The sequence below is a fragment of the Musca autumnalis genome, unplaced genomic scaffold (assembly GCF_047663935.1).
Source record: "Musca autumnalis isolate F117 unplaced genomic scaffold, ASM4766393v1 scaffold_1, whole genome shotgun sequence".
Taxonomy (NCBI): Eukaryota; Metazoa; Arthropoda; class Insecta; order Diptera; family Muscidae; genus Musca; species Musca autumnalis.
Window position 1 is genome coordinate 278,508,315 of NW_027411644.1, and position 18,186 is coordinate 278,526,500.

Below are 18,186 nucleotides of genomic sequence, written 5' to 3' on the forward strand. Positions count from 1 at the left end.
TATATAATTAATAATAAAATGATAAATACATAGATTTGATGGTAGTAGCATTTGCTGGTTAGCGAATTATTTTTTTGAGGAGTCAGAAGAAAGACGTGGTGGTGCCCTCAGCAACATTGATAAAATTCGACTCTATTAAGATTCCCAGTTTTTTAAAATAATTTTCTTATTGCCTGTTTTATTCAAGTCTATTTTATTTTTTATGCGACATTTCATATTAGCTATTTTTTTATTATATTTTTTCCGTTATTTCTATTCCAAATTTTTGCTTCATTTCTTTGACACATGTTTCTATTGTTTCTTTTTTCTTATTTTTAATACTTGGTAACTGACTTTTTTCAAGTAAATATTTATTTTCTTCCATTTTTTGTACTAAAAATTTAGATATATCGTCAGTTTCTATTTTATTATTATTATTATTTGCTTCTACTTCACTTCCACTTGACGACATGTTTGCACTTCTAAGTAACAATTAGACGTTTGATCTCAATTTACTCAAGTAATTGCAATTGGTTTGAACTCATTTTTATGCATACGAAATTGAGCAAAAGCTGTTGCTGTTCGATCTAACTCAACTTACGAGCAATTGCTTACTTGACTCAACTCATCGCTTTTACTCGTTTTTATGCATGAGACCCATTTATATCGGCCTTGTACTTTACAAATACATCTGACAATGCGTAAAGTGCACCTTCTCTCTAAAGTATGCGAACATTCCAGATTCAGATTCGGAAATCATGGTCCTTAAAACGTTTACGGGGGTTGTCAACTTTAGAGAGGTTTGTTTTTTTCATAGTATGTTGCTTTTTGGAAGGATGGGTTACGAGCCCTAACCACTATTAATTCGTACATCAGGTATTTTTTCACTATTTAACATGAAATTTAATTTACATCAAATGTATGTCAAAAGAGAATAGATTTTCACAAATTTGTGTAGGATTCATTTTTCAGCTATAATAATGAACTTGTAAACTTTTTTCCATCGATTGGAAAAAAATTGTGGCCTGTAGAGCGATTTTCGGAAAATTCGTTTTTGGTCGCCCTACAAAGTTCTACGAAAAATAAAGAACGGCCAGAGAGCAAGGGTTATCGTTAACCGATCGTCATAAATTTTTGTAGAGATCATTTTTTAGCCACAATAATGAAGTGCAAAAGTTTTTTCATCGATTGGACCATAATTGCGGCCTTTAGAGAATTTTCGTGAAAATGCAGCTTTGATCCCATACAAATTACTATGGAAACAAAGATCGCTCGGTAGATACGGGTTAACGTTAACCAATCCCCGTAAAATTGCATATACAAAGTTTTTGGATCAAATCGAAACGAATTTAGGAGGTAGGAGCTCCAAAATAAAAATATTTTGTTTTTTTTGGGTCGCCCTAACATACATACTTTAATACCACATTGTTGAAATATGCTCTGTGTACGAATTAATAGTGGTTAGGGCTCGTATTAGCCCAACGACTACACAAGTTATTAACGTTCTTATATGTGAATACGCGGCACATGTTAGCCCACTACCTTTAACGGGCGTTAAAGGCAGATCCCGGGTGGCACCACGTGGACGTCAGTGTCCATATGAGATGAACGAGAGTTCAATTTAAGTCTTGAGCTTTGTCCTGCTAAAGCCGGTCAGGGCTGTTGCTTGGTATCTTTCATCACCAACATCACATTAAAAAACTAAAGAGCACACAAACCTAGAGTATATAGAGTTATATTTTTACATTATCTATCTATCTATCTATCTATCTATCTATCTATCTATCTATCTATCTATCTATCTATCTATCTATCTATCTATCTATCTATCTATATATCTATCTATCTATCTATCTATCTATCTATCTATCTATCTATCTATCTATCTATCTATCTATCTATCTATCTATCTATCATTTTTACAAATATGAATTTATTGGAGCAGATTAATTCCAACAACAAACACGTATCAATTCCCCCATTTTGCGGTAGACATAAAATAATAGCCAATTAGTAAAGACCCTACCCCCCCAAAAACAACAACATGGTAATAAAATTATCACTAAATACGCCAACAAATAATTCAATAAAGCTCCCTAGCTCTTGACAATGTTTACACATCGTAACAACCAAGACAGCCAACCATCCGAAAAGAGAAGTAAAACTAGAAACACATCCATGCGAATTTGCATTGTCATGCATTTTGCCATTCAAAATTGCACATCACTGCGAATTGTAGTATCAATTCATTCGTTCGTGTAGCTCACCTTATTTTATTTCATCAACAAATGTGATGACAAGCAAACTGTCAGAATTGATACGTTCATTCATTGCGAACATTATCATCGTTGCATCAACACACCGCCTAACACACACTCACACATACACCGATACTTTGAGTACTCAATCACCCAGCCATAAGTGAGAAATAACCATTACCCTTCTATGCCACAAAACTCACATTCACACCTGCTCACATGAACACACACACACTTACCCTGCCGAGAGTCCAATAACACATTTGAAAAGTAACATTTCTGTGGTATTCGTGGTTCTTGTTTTTGTTTTTCTTTGGCAATTGCATGCAACATGCATTGCTCTAGCTACGGTGGCTCACTCACAAACACCTCTTATGCCACGTCACTTCACTTTTCGTTGGTTTTGTAGTTTGGAGTATTTGCTCAACGAAATGGCAACAACCGCAACAGTGGAAACATCACAACCACTAACAACAAAATCTACAGCAGCAACAACAACAGCGGGAGTGTTGGCTGAAGATTTAGCAACAGTGACGCCAACAATTGCTGCCGCCACTTCTGCTGCAATAGAAGAGAATGGTGGAGTCAACCAAACAAAAACCATCAAATCAATACAAACACTAACTCCAACAGCAACAACTTCAACAGAATTAACAGTTCCAAAGACCACAACAACGACGTCAACCAAACATTTTCTACCCCACTTACTTAAGGCGATCCATTGCCATCAAGAACAACAGCCGAATTTCTCTCCCGACGACCCCACCTCCTCCATATACCCCACAACAGTAATGCGTTCAACACAGTCTTCCACGAACAGTAGTAGCTCCAACACCCAAGTGGGTGTCCCCACCACAAAAGCACCCCTTTTTGAGGTAAAGCTGCAACTACTTCATGCAGCCCAATGCATCACCTTCGAACCCTCGCTTGAGACAAGTGAGCCAACAAATTTCCAGCAAATTGTAGACCAACTACTCGTTGACATCGAGAAAGCATGCAAATGCATACCGCGCGTTTTTCAAGATGACACGCCACTGACACCCAGCAATGAATACGACAACAACAACGACGACAAGGGTAACATGAACGATGTTACGTTCCATCAGGTACAAGCAGCTCATGTCTATGCAAAAATGCCGAGCCAAATGTTAGTAGCAACAGCAGCAGCAACAACAGCAACAACGGCACTTCTACCATCAAGAGAAGACAAGGTGATGAATGCTACAAATGTTGCAACAATAACACAAACAGGTAAATAGTTTCCAGCTCATTTCACTTAGTTAAATATTTTGCCAGGTCAGAGTGGTGGTACTAGTTATTTATTGTCGAGGGGAGTGCTTCAACAAAATTGTAGAAGTTGCCATAACGTAACATTCTTTAGTGGTGGCGTATGACATATGACAATATTTATTTGACATATAAAGTATACGCTCCAAATAAGATTTATATTTAACTGGTTCTAAAACATTTTTCGGTGAGTTTTCATAGACAGTTCTGAAAACAACAAACCTGTTTTTAAACAGAAGGAACTCTTGAAAAAAGTATACCAAACTTTTAGGCGTCTTAATGTCGCTAAAGTAGTGTAGTTTCTAGAGTTGGGCAATCTAGTTCCCGGAGCGTATAGTTCGTTCTAGTTCCTTTTCCCAAAAGGAACTAGTTCCTTAAAGTTGGTCCATAGTTCCAAACAGTTCCGACATCGATATAGTTCAAAGAATTTTTCCCTTTCATCGTTCTTTTCATTCCAAATAGTTCCGAGACAGAAATAGTTCAACGAATCTTTCTCTTTCATCGATCTTTTCGTTCTAAATAGTTCCGAGACCGAAATAGTTCCACGCATTTTTCTCTTTCGTCGCCCTTTTTTCTTTGTTGTTCCAAATAGTTCCGTGACAGATTTGTTTTAATTGTTTGGTGGATGAATTGATATAAAAATAAACAAATTGCAGCGAACAAACAGCAACAACGAAAGATCGACGTAGGCGTTAAATTGAAGGAATGAGAAAAACGAATGGAACTATATGGATTAAAGGAACTATATAAACGCAAGCGCTGGATATAGTTCAAATAGTTCCTTGTCAGGAATAGTTCCTTGGAACTAGTTCGTTCCGGAACTACACAACTCTAGTAGTTTGGGAAAAGATTAAAATTGTGGATTTTATTAAAATATCCTTAGGATCCTCTTAGGATATTACCAATTTTGCTTATGAACTTTAGGATCTTTTTAATGAACTGTAGATGGCGCCCATGAGTCTCTAATGCAACAACAGACGAGGATATGCATAAAAAATCGAGGAGGTTTCTATGAAACTCATTCACCTTAATATACTCAGGACTACAAAGTTATTTTTTATAATCTCAGCATTTATGCTAACGGGGGTATATACACTTTCACACTGGCAAAATGTGCCTCATCGAAATAATTAGACCACAAGTACATTTGGAAGAAATCCGTTTCAGACAATTTGGAGTTGATTTAGCCATGTCCGTCCGTCCGTCTGTCTGTCTGGCTGGAGCGCACGAAAACTCTCGAACGGATGAACCGATTCGGTCCAAAATTTGGCTTTCGTTATATTTTGTCCAAACTTAGATTAAGTTTGGTCCACTCCTTCCGGTACCTCCCCCACGAAAGTTTGAAAATGTTCGGAAATTTGTGAGCACGATAACCGATAGCACGGTCCACTCCTTCGGGTACCTCCCACACAAAATTTCGGAAAAGTTTATTTTAGGGCCTGCTCTCAAATAGGCATACGTAATCGAAGTCAAAAATCGACTATTCGATTTTTCGATTTTTACCTTCAACGGTAAAGTCGACTTTTCGATCCTTCGATTATGATTAAAGTCGACTAAAATCGATTTTTGATCGTTTTTATAGCTTTTTTGATACATATCGCTGTCAACAGAGGATGTTATTACAATAGCTTCGTTCCCGTACTTTTTAATAGTTAAAAAACTGGAACAAATGACAAAGTCGGCGTATCAGCCAATCGGACGCCGGCAACCATGTTACTATTTTTTTACTCGCCCAAATTTGTCGTGTAAAAAGTTCTTAAAGAGAGCGTCATTCAGCGCCATTTTTGTTTAAAGAGAAGTGAACATTTTACGACTTTTTTGTGTACGGGAACGGTTTTTCGGGTAAAATGTGTAAAAGTGGTAAAAATTGTAAAAAGTTCTGGAACAAAGCTAATATTTGTCATATAAAAAATGTTGGGTAAGAAAATCGAAAGTCGACCATGAAAGGTCGACTTTTCGATTTCTTTATAACCAAAGGTCGACTACGATTTTTAGGGCCAAACCAATTTGAAATACATGTCTTTTGTTTTTGTATTTTTGAACGCACACGCAACACGCAGAGTTATAGGTTTGGCCTTTAGACTTTTCAAACCAAAAAGTCGATAATCGATTAATCGACAGTCGACTTGCCTATCCCTACTCTCGAATCGCTTTGATTTTTGCCGTAACAACTTGTATTCATTGTTCCCTATGCGATGGTACATGTTTCATCAGGGGCAAGACCATACTTCCTGAGAAAATAGCCTGACAGATGCAAAAAAAAACCCTATTACACCGCGTGTAGTGGTTGGAGCGCAAGATAACTGTCGAATGGATCTGCCGATTTGGTCTAAAATTTAGGCTTCGTAATGTGTTTTCCATGCCTAGTTTAAGTTCGAAGATGAGACTTATCGGTCCACTCCTTCTGGTACCTCCCTCACAAAAGTTCTAAACTTTTCACTAAAATGTTGCACACGGTAACTCTCGAAGGTAGTAACCGAGTTGGTTCATACTGTGCACATCACAAAAATTCTACGAGAAATAGATTAGGTTCGAATATGGACTATATATGTCAACTCCTTCCGAAAAGGGCAGTTTAAGAGCTGCTCTCGAATTCCTTTGATTTCTGTTGTAGCAGTTTGTAATTGTTGTCCCCATTACGACGGCTCAAGTTTTTTCAGCGGCAAGTCTATAGTTCCTGAGAAAATGACCCGATAGCTGTAAAACCCCTACCACATCAGTAGCGGCAGCGAACGGTAACTTTCGAAAATATCAGCAGATTCGGCCCAATGTTTAGCCTTGGTAATATTTTGTCCAAACTTGGTTTAAGTTCGAAGATGAGCCCTATCTGTCCACTCTTTCGGGTACCTCCCCCACAAAGGTTTAAAAAATGACACTAAAATGGTACGCACTCTATCTCTTAAACGGACAATCCGATTTTGTCCAAGTTGATCCTAAGATCTCCTAATATTTTCTCCAAACCGGTATTCTCTTTAGGGTGCCTTCAAACATGCTGAGGGTATATCTCTCTGACGTAGGGGAGCAAAATACCAAGCAACGCTCCTGATCGGCTTTTACATGACGAAGTCCTGAACATATTTGTGCTGTCCATGACATTGAAATTATTCTAGACGACTTTAATGCCAAACAGTCGGGTCTCCAACATCTCCACAATAAAACATCTGAAACGAAAGGAGACTCATCGACTTCGAAGCCGCAAAAACATGGTGGTTACCAGCGCCAGATTTAAGCATCGCGACATTCATAAAACCACTTGGTTTTCACCACATAAAAACAAGTGAGCAAAGGCTATAGTCGCGAAGGGGCCGACTATGTGATAGCCTTCACCACTACCCTGTGCATAAGCTTTTCACGGGTAAACATTTTTAGGGCGTTACTAAAGTTATCAGCCTCCTTGTCTCCTTGTCCATATTTATATTAGGAAATTTTCATTGCGGCAATTGTCAGTTTGAAGGAGAGAGAGGTGAGGCATATCGTAACCCTTTGCCTCTCAACACCCTATCTCACCTACAAACTGCACCGCAAGGAAAATTGCCCCATATAAATATGGATTTTTAAACTAAATGACTGAACCAAAATAATAATAATAATAACAGGGTCACCCCTGGCTCCGTAAATGCAAAGCTGGTATCAAGATTTTTTTGTAAGGTTACCCAGAAAGCAAGTTCAGGCCTTTGTCTTCCCTTGATGTCAAACGTTTTTGTAGAGAGAAATGCACAAAAACTAATAAAGCGACGAAATATTATTGGCAGAATTCAAATAAAGAAAATGTTGAAGTATTATTTTGGTTGAACTGAAATATTCTTATTCTTTAAAAAAATGTGTTTTGACAGCAAAAGAAGACATCAGTTGGACTTACAGCAATACCTTGTTATTGCGTAATGGCTGGTATATTCGGCATTGCAATTTAAATTAAAAAATGGAAAATTGGATGTATTACTGACTATCTTTTTCCATTGACGGACCTTCCCTCTTGGAATATCCCTATTAAATGTGGAGATATTCGTATAAGTTTCTTTTTGCCAATCAGACCTCTGAATATTATCCGACCATCACCAAACTCAATAAGTTTCTTCTTCCGTAGGGCCCCTTTAAATACCAAAATTTCGTGACGAACAAATAAAAATTGTTACCTGTAGCACGATTAAAAAAATGGAAAACTCGCATGCAAAAATGGAAAACTCGGATGCGATATCTCTGGTATTTGACCACCTAATATTAACAATAACAATGAGTGCACTCCGATTCATATTAGGTCAATAATATGGGACCTAGTGTTTATCGCCGAGTCCGAATGGCGTGTCTTAGTAAACCACTTGTAGAGAAGTTTTACATGGCTGAAATAATCAGGAAATGTCGCCAACATTACCGAGGGTTATTTTGCCACCGTTGAAAATTTTGATGTTGACTGGCCGGGGAATCGAACCCACGACCTTCAACGTGCAATGCGGGTGTGCATACCATTGCACCACTACGGCAACCTATTTTCGATCAATGCAGGGGTGATCATTCCTTCTTCCATCGATAGGCTTTCCTTTTGGAATACCCCTATTAGATCGGATATATTTCCACATAAATAAAACGTTGAATTTTTCCACATAAAACGATTCAACCAACATCAAAATCAATAGGTTTCTTCCTCTTTGGGACTCCCATTAAAATTTTGGGATGATCCGATCAAAAAATTATTACCGACAACCGCAATATCTTCGTTGTTTTACCACCTACGCCAACCTAATTTGCATTGTAAAGGTGTGATTTCCTACTTTCATTCTCAGGCTTTACTTTTGGAAGGTCCCCAACCAAAACTGTGATATTCGTCATCACCCTGACATGCCTGGGTGGGGTCCTATCCACAATATGATGGTTAGAATGACTCTCACTGTAACACCCGTCAAGTAATGCAAAGAGGGCATGCCATTGTGTTGCTGTAATGGAAGAATATTTGTCTCCTCATGTAGACAGTCTACTGAAAACATAAGGGGACGACCTGTTGCAGTTCTCAGAGTTTCATTATTTTTCCGTCGCGTGGCACTTATATTCGTAGATTACATTAGCACAGCACACCTTACCACCAACCGACCTATGGCTTTATATGTGGTCAACAAGGTTTTTTTAAATTTCACTCCACGCGCTGACGGCTAGGGTCTTGAGAACCTTGTTCCTACATCAAAGATTGTCGTAGATAGCTTTGGCATGCCCGGACGCAGTGAACATGCTTTCGAATGTTAACCCTAGAATCTTGAGGTTGGGATTTTGCTACCACCGACCATGGCATTCAACTCAGTGCTCACCGCTGGTTAACAGAGTGCCCATAGATTTAGTGGTGGATATTTGCATATTGATCTCAATCCCGTGTGGAGGGGTGAAATACAGCAGAGGTAGAGTTTAAACTGTTCCGGAGATATCACTACACCATGGGGATCTCCCTATTTCACTCTACGTAACATGGACTTATTGTTCCTAGATTCCACGTACAACTTGCGTCCAAACATGTAATTGATAAACAATGTTTCAATCTTGATGGCAGTGTAGTCTACTCGATGTCCTCAAACAGCGTTGACTGCTTGATAGTGTCAAATGCTTTTAACAAGTCAAGCGCCATCATCACTGTTCTATCACACGGGTTGCTCTGTTTGAGTCCTCGACTTAAAAGTGTGGAGATGACGTGCAGCACTGTGGCCGTGTGGTTCGGCTTACGGAAGCCATGCTGACGATCGACAACCGGGTAGCTATTTCTGACTCTGGGGAGGACTGAAGCGAAATCGGTCTGTACGATTCACCTTTCCTCGCATCCTTGCCTGGCTTCAGTAGCGGGACCACCCTGCACATTTTCCAGACTTCTACAACAATGTAGGTGGTAAGCGACAGGTAGAGAACTTTAGTGAGAAACTGGACTCCCAGCATATCAAACTATTTCAGCATTACCATAGACATTCCATCAAAGCCCAACGCGTTAGCGTTCCTGATGTCATTCGCAACATCATCCGTTGTAAATTGTGGTCGATCATCCTCGACAGGACGAGATCTAATACCACGTAGTACTCTTATTTTCGCCCTGTCAACCTAAAGTCACCAAACGTGACTGAGGTCCTGTCTTCCTCCTTCCCAGGGTCCGAGAGAGACTTAACCCTTGACCACAATTCACTTATTCCGGATCCAATGTTTCAACCCTTCAAATGATTTATCCACTTGTTCCGCTTATGCTCACCGACCCCCCGACTCTAGGGTCACTAGGATCCGCTCACGAAATTCATTTGCTAATCCCGTCGCATCTGCTGGGAAATTTGGTCTCACATTGGACATTCGACCAGCAGGTATAGATCGAGAGGCAAAACGTAGAGCTACAAAACTGCTGTTGAAGTGACTGCGGGGGAGTCTCGTATTCTGATGACGAGGACTTACTAGAGGCTGTGTTTACACAGCATGCAGCAAGATAATTCCTGTCGCAGTCCCTCACATCCATAGCAACCCCTGAGACGCATCCACTTCCGACATCGATTGCATCTCACAGAAGTTTGAGTTTGGTGGATGCGGATGGGACAAACCGAACATATCCATATTGGTCCTGTTTTTTCACCGGTCCCGTGATCATCAAGCATTTGAGAGCTTTTGGATTGTCATCCAGAGCTACAGACAATTTATCAAAATATTCAGCACGGAACAATTGACTACTGAAACAATGATCAGGGCATGAGTAAGAAATACGCAACCTGTTCTGTGTTTCAGGCATCAAAATAAAGGTAAGAAGAGATAGAATGGCTCTAAAGTTCCAGCGTGCATTGCAGATGTTTGAAATCTACTTAAATCTCAAAATAAATATAAATACTCATCAAATCATACACAAAGATGTACTCGATGTTTGGCGATTTATCCACCACACGATCCAGCACATGATGCTAAACTTTAAGCTCATAACAAAACGCCTTGCAATACATCCTGGGTATGCTTCCTTTAGCTCGTTAATGCTGCATTGTCAAGCACTATCTGTACTGCTGTCGGATGAGTCCATGCTACTTTCCGAATGGGTCCATGCTAAGCGTGCATACAGCCACTTCCGTTGTCCTCTTTCGTTGGATGGGTGGATAGCAGTGGATTGGCGGTGCTGAGGTAGACGAAGTCTTTAACAGCCTAAAATTATAGGCACATACCAACTTCCACGGTTGCTCCGAGATCTCTGGACGCATTGTGCGCCGATACCATCAACTGTTGGTCTAGCCGTAAACGGAGACTGGATCAAGTTGATGGTATCGGCGCGTAATGGGTCCACAGATTTAGTACTAATGGTGGAAATTCGTGTGTACCTACAATATTGATGTTGTGAAAACCAACGTCGTAGCAGATTCTGCTTCGACTTTTTTAAAAAGTATCAGTAACTTCTTTTACTGATTGAGCAATTAAAATGTTTGCTATTGATATATATTGCTACTAGCAAAATGCCCGCTACTTCGTATGCGGAAAAGGAATAATATACAAATTAGCAGTATTTGATATGGCGAACACTGAAAATGTTGATGTACTATATATTTAATTTCGTTTAAGTCTGTTCGTACACGTTTTGTTCGAATTTCAAAAAAGTTTCAACAGCGGTCTACATTTTAAATTCCAGTCCATGCTATATTTGAAAATTTTATTCACATTTTTTATCCACATTTTCCAACCAAATTTTATGATATATCAAAATTTGGAAAACTTTTATTCAAAACCTGTTATATTTTTTAGACCTTTTTATTCTCAGAATGTGAAAACCTTCTTGTAAAAAATTAGCCGCATAGATCTACCTTTTCAAATGAACTTACTGCATTTTGACTTCAGTACATTATTAAGAAACCGAATTCTTGTTAACATAAAAACAATATTACACTATTCAGTACAATTTTTAAAATACAGCAACTTAGCTCAAATCGTACAGTTTTAGCTCTACTTGTTACATGTAGATACCTTTCATACATTTAAAGGCGGATTTTAATAAACATTCTGATCCAATCTTCACAGCGATCCTCATAACAAATTTCATATATCGATTCACTCAAAACCAGTGCTTCAATATTTAGTATTATTTAATACATCTGGTACACTTATTGTAGGACCACCTCTAACAATGAACCTGACAAATAAATAATAAATCGGAATTCCACTTCTATTCCTAAGCCTAATACCAAATTTATTGCAATTTTGTACTTTACACACACTAAATATATAATTCCAGCTTCATTGCTACACCCAACGTCAAATTTTATATCATTTAGGACATTTCGTATTTCTCAATAAATCAGCCATCCCTCCGCCTAATTTCAGAATTTGTATGCAGTTAAAAAATCCCTATTTAGACAATAACACAACAATTCGAAATTCCGCCCATATCCTTTCATGCAACACCAAACTGGTACCAAATTTAGTACTTGTAATATGTATAAATTTCAAAAATTATTTTCTTATATCCAAAACTATATCCCAATCGCGATTTAAAAATTTTCGTATACATAAGTACGTAATTCCAAAACATTCTCTCTATCTTCATTCTAACCGCCAACTGCTATACTAATATCGAAGTTCACAATTTTAGCTGTACCCCTTTACATAATAACAATTTGAACCAAATTCTGTGCCATATAGTAATTTTCGTACACTTATTGTACGTATATCCACAACAACATCCATATCTCAACCCTACACACCAATATCGGGTATAATACCAAATTTCCGAATTCCTCCTCTACTTTTAATACCATCAATACTTTTCGAATTCCTCCTATATTTCTAATACCATCAATACTTTTCGTATGAAAGTACGAATTTCCAAGACCACCTGAAACATACACTCCAACAGTAATCTTAATTTAGATGGATAGTTATCTGCAACAGTAATTCCGAATTTCAGGATTCCACCTCTATTCGTTCACCCAAATCTAAATTGTACCAAATTTAGAGCCATTTAGTACTTATAGTAACCATAAGTACGAACTTTCAAAACTATCTCAGTCCTACACTCCAACATTAATCTAAGTTCCAAATTTCAGGATTCCAGCCCTCTCTTTTCACCAAACTTCAAAATATATCACATTAAGTACCATTTAGTACTTTTGTACTTTTCGCAGAATAGGAACGAATTTCCAAAACCGCCCCAAACCTACACTCACAGTAATTTTAATATCAAATATCAGGATTCCAGCTTTATCCGTTCACCCAAATCCAAATTGAACCAAATTTAGTACCATTTAGTACTATTCGTACTCATAAGTACGATTTTCCAAAACCATATCAAACCTACACTCCAACAGTAAATATAGTTTCAAATATCCGGGCTCCACCTCTTTCCTTTCCGTATCCATAAGTATCAATTTCCAAAACTTACTCAATCCTACACTCCAACAGTAACCTTAACTCGAAATTTCAGGATTCCAGCTCTATACGTTCACCCAAATCTAAATTGTACCAAATTTAGTACCATTCACTACTTTCCGTACCAATAAGTACGAATTTCCAAAACTACCTCAATCCTACACTCCATAGGTAATCTTTATTATAAATTTCAGGATTCCAGCTCTATCTGTTGATCGAAATCCAAATTGTACCAAACATAGTACTTTCCGTACCCATAAGTACGATTTTTCAAAACTACCTCAATCGAAGTACGAATTTCCAAATCTTCCTCAATCCTACAGTCCAAGAGTAGTCTTAATTTCAAATTGCAGGATTTCATTTATATTAGTACCAAATTTAGTATCATTTAGTACTTTCCGTACCCATAAGTACGAATTTTCAAAATTACCTCAATCCTCCACTCCAAAGATAATCTTATTTCCAAATTTCAGGATTCTAGCTTTATCCTTTCACCAAAGACCAAATTGTACCAAATTTAGCACCATTTAATACTTTCCGTACCTATAAGTATGAAATTGCTGGGTTCCAGCTCTATCCGTTCACCCAAATCCAAATTGTACCACATTTAGTACCATTTAGTACTTTTCGTAAACATAAGTACTAATAATATCCCATATATCAATCGTACACTTCAACAGTTATCGTAATTCCAAACTTCAAGTTTCCAGCTCTATTCGTTCACCCAAATCCAAGCTGTACAAAATTTAGTACCATTTAGAAATTGTCGTACACATAAGTACGAATTTCGAAAACTACCCCCATATCGCAATCCTACACTCCGTCAATAATCTTAAATTCCAAATTTCAGGTTTCTAGCTCTATCCGTTCACCCAAATCCAAGTTGTACTAAATTTAGTACCATTTAATACTTTTCGTACACATAAGTACGAATTTCCAAAACTACCCCAGTATCTCAATCCTACACTCCGTCAGTAATCTTAATTCCAAATTTCAGATTTCCAGCTCTATCCTTTCACCTAAATCCAAATTGTACTAAATTTAGTACCATTTAGTACTATTCGTACACATGAGTACTAATTTCACAAACCATTTCCTTTTATAAACACCACTTCCCAACCTTCATTTCCATACCAAATTCCACGTTTCTAGCTAAATCCGTTCAAATTATACAATTGGTACTAAATTTAGTACTTTTCGTACACTTAGAGGTCGAATTTCTCAAAACCTTTTGGTGCATCTTTCTAACTCTCCATCAGTTACCCACATTCCAAATTTCAGAATTCTAGCTCTTTCCGTTTGCCTAATACAAAGGGTACCATATTTAGTACCTTTTAGTACTTTTCGTACCCTTACAGTTCGAATTTCCAAAAACCCAGCCTTATCTCACCCCTGCACAGCAACAGCAACACACACTCAAAATTTCAAGTTTCTAGCTTCAGCCGTTTCGTCTGGGCGATGATCTGTCAGTCACTCACTCACTCACTCACTCACTCACTTATCACTAAGCTCTTTTATATATATAGATTGGTATTTTTTTTTAAGTTTGCGGTCTTCAGTTAAAATAGGAATGAACCTCTCTAAATAGTTTAGTAAAAATAGAGGTTTCGGAGAAGGAAACAGACGTCTGACTTTTTTCCTGCATAATGTTGAAGAGATCACACGAAAGGCTGTCTCCTTGCCTTATACCTTTTCTGGTACTGAACGGTTCGCCGAGATTCTTTCCTATTATAACTAATGACCAGTTATCAGTTAGTGCCATCTTACAAAGCGGAATCAGCATTGGGGGAATACCAAATTCAGACATGGCTTGGAAAGTTTTTGAGCGCATGGGTCTGACGAAGGCTGTTTTACAATCCACATTGGGGGTTCTCCAGGATTTGCCGCAGGGTAAATCTGTGGTCAATGTCCTGATTTAATGCCGCATTGGTATGATCCAATTATTTCATCGACCATAGGCTTAGTCGTTCACAAAATATCCCAGACTTATATGCAATAGGAAATAGACTTATGTATGCCCCTATAGTTTTAGCACCCAGTCTTTTCTCCGTCGTTTGTAAACGGTATATAGGAACAAGGAAAAAAGAATCAGTCGGCTTTGGCGACAGAGATATACCCTCAGCCTATGTGAATTGAAACTTTCATCTACGGACGGATCGAATGTATTTAGAGTCTTTTCTGAATTTTGTAGTGGGTCATAGTATGCCAGGAAGCATGGACTTGTCTACGAAAACATAATATCGCTGTAAACAGGACCGCAACGAACATCATCAGTAAACATTTCCAAAGGATCTTCGAACAGACTATCGTGCTCTCCAGCCACTACATATGGTGCTATAGGGGGTTTAACACCTTTCGGGCTCTTTTCTCAAGAAGTATGGATCTGCCCTTGAACAACTTTTACCGTCGTAATTGAGGCAGCGAATGCAAGTTGCTTCAACAAAAATCAAAGTGATTCGAGAGCAGGTGTTAAAGTGAACTTATCCGAAAATTTGTATGGGAGGTACATGAAGGAATGGACAAATATAGACCATATTTGAACCTGATATATAGCTGGTGGACATATTAGGATGTGTAAAGTATGGGTGACGTAGGGGATGGAAGATACCAAGCAACGGTCCTGACCGGTTTTAACATGTCAAAGCCCAGGATTTATCTTGGTCCCTCTTTCATCCCAAGTGAACACTGACCTCCCCGTGGTGTCACCTGGGGAACTGCCTTTAACACCCGTTAAAGGTAGTGAGCTAACATGTGCCGCGCGTTCACCCAAAGGAACGTTAAAAACTTGGGTTTGGCCGTCGGGTTAGTAACCCTCCCCTAGAGAAAACAGCCTACTATGAAAAAACGAAAGAAAAGAAAAACAAACCCCTCTAAACTTGACTAACCCCGCAAACGTTTTAAGGACCATGATCTGCGAATCTGCACCTGGAATGTTCGCACTCTTTATAGAGAAGGTGCAGTCTTCGCATTGGCAGACGTACTTGAAAAGTACAAGGCCGATATTACTACCATACAGGAAATACGATGGATTGGGAAAGGCGTCACAACAACACCTAAAGGTGACGCACTGTATTATAGCTGCCATGACGTAAAGCATTAGTTTGGTTGTGGATTCGTAGTTAGTCGGAGACTAAAACATCTGGTATCCAGCTTCACCCCAGAGAATGAAAGACTTGCTGCAATTCGAATAAAAGCTAAATTCTTCAACATCAGCTTTATTTGCGCTCATGCTCCCACTGAAGAAAAGGACGAACAGACCAAAGATATATTTTACGAGCGCTTAGAAGAAACATATGACCGTTGCCCTGCCCATAACATTAAAATCATTCTAGGTGATTTTAATGCCAACATTGGAAAGGAGAATATCTTTGGCCCAACAGTCGGGAATTTCAGTCTCCACAGTGAAACATCTGACAATGGTATGAGGCTGATAGACTTTGCAGCTGCAAAAACCATAGTAGTTAGCAGTACCAGATTTAATCATCTCGATATTCATAAGGGCACCTGGCTGTCTCCAGATCAGAAAACAAGAAATCAAATTGATCATGTTGTGATAGATGGAAGACATTCATCGAGCGTGTTGGATGTACGATCGTTCCGAGGCGCAAACATTGATTCGGACCACTACCTTGTTGCAGCAAAGGTACGCACCCGCTTAAACATAGGAAACAAAGTACGAACAGACACAACACGAAAGTTAGACATCGGTAAGCTGCAATCACAACAGATATCCACAGCATATTCCACTCAACTAGCCCAATTGCTTAATCAAATCACTCCTCATCCCGATAACATATCAGCGCAATGGCAAAGCATTGCCCACTCCATGCAAACAGCCGCAAAATCCATACTTGGATACCAGAGACCTCCACCAAGGAATCCATGGTATGATCAGGAGTGTCGTGCTGCCACCGAAGAGAAAAATGCGGCATATAGGGCTTTTTTACAATCCGTAGCAACGCGTAGTGCACGAGAGAGATACAGGGAGAAAAGGAGAGAGGAGAAACGTCTTTTCCGCAGGAAACAGAGAGAGATGGAAAAGCGGGAGTGTGAAAAAATCGAGATGTACAGGAGCCAGAATGAAGTCCGAAAATTCTACCAAAGAGTCAAGCATCAAACTGATGGCTTTGGTACAGGCACATCCTCCTGTAGAGACCAGCAAGGTAATTTGGTAACTGATACAGATAGTGTACTCAGGATATGGAAAGGACATTTTTCAAATCTGTTGGTATCCAATAGCAGCAAAGACGACGAAGATACAACAGTCCCAATCCCAGAAGATGGTATTGAATGTATACCGCCCAGCAATGAGGTAAGGACAGCAATAAATCGGCTGAAGAATAATAAGGCAGCAGGGGCCGATGGCTTACCAGCCGAGCTGTTAAAAACCGGATGCGACACGCTGATAAGGTGTATTCATCAGCTAGTTAGCACCATCTGGCAGGAAGAACGAGTACCCGACGATTGGAACCTGAGTATCCTGTGCCCCGTCCACAGGAAGGGAGATAAGACTGTATGCTCTAACTATAGGGGCATAAGTCTACTCCCTATTGCCTACAAGATCGTGTCAGGGATATTGTGCGAACGACTAAAGCCTATGGTCAACGAGATAATTGGACCATACCAATGCGGCTTTAGACCTGCCAAGTCCACCATTGACCAGATATTTACCCTGCGGAAAGTCCTGGAGAAGACCCAAGAGATGCAGATCGACACCTACCACCTTTTTGTCGATTATAAAGTAGCCTTCGACAGCCCGCTGCGTTCAAAGGTATTCCAAGCCATGTCTGAATTTGGTATCCCCGCAAAGCTCATCCGGCTTTGTAAAATGACTTTAACTGACACGAGGTCCGCAGTTAAAATAGGAAAGAACCTCTCCGAAGAGTTTGGTACCAAAAGAGGTTTCATACAAGGAGACAGCCTTTCGTGTGATCTCTTCAACACCCTGCTAGAAAAGGTTATGCGAGAGGCAAACGTCAAAAGAAGTGGCACAATCTACACCAATAGTCACATGTTACTTGCTTATGCTGATGATATAGACATCATGGGCCGATCAGTAAAAAGGAGAATCTGCTAAAGTGGGTCTGGCGGTAAACGGTGAGAAGACCAAGTTGATGGTGTCGACGCGCAATGCGTCCATAGAGCTCGGACCAACTGTTGAAGTTGGCTCTTATAATTTTGAGGTAGTAAAAGACTTCGTCTACCTCGACACCGCCGTAAACGCAACAAACGACATCAGTTGTGAAACACAAAGAAGAATTGTATTGGCCAACATATGCTACTTTGGTTTAAGTAAGCAGTTTAAAAACAAAGCCACATC

At 39.2% G+C, this 18,186-nt stretch overlaps 1 protein-coding gene across 1 annotated transcript in view; it reads left to right on the top strand.

Moving 5' to 3' along the window:
* The window catches only part of LOC141389570 (dynein beta chain, ciliary-like), a 230,674-nt gene that overhangs the window by 112,128 nt on the left and 100,360 nt on the right, over window positions 1–18,186 (top strand). Inside the window, exon 11 of the mRNA XM_073961276.1 lies at window positions 2,647–3,488. Coding sequence (XP_073817377.1) covers window positions 2,647–3,488 — 842 coding nt within the window. The remainder of the gene's footprint in view (window positions 1–2,646; window positions 3,489–18,186) is intronic.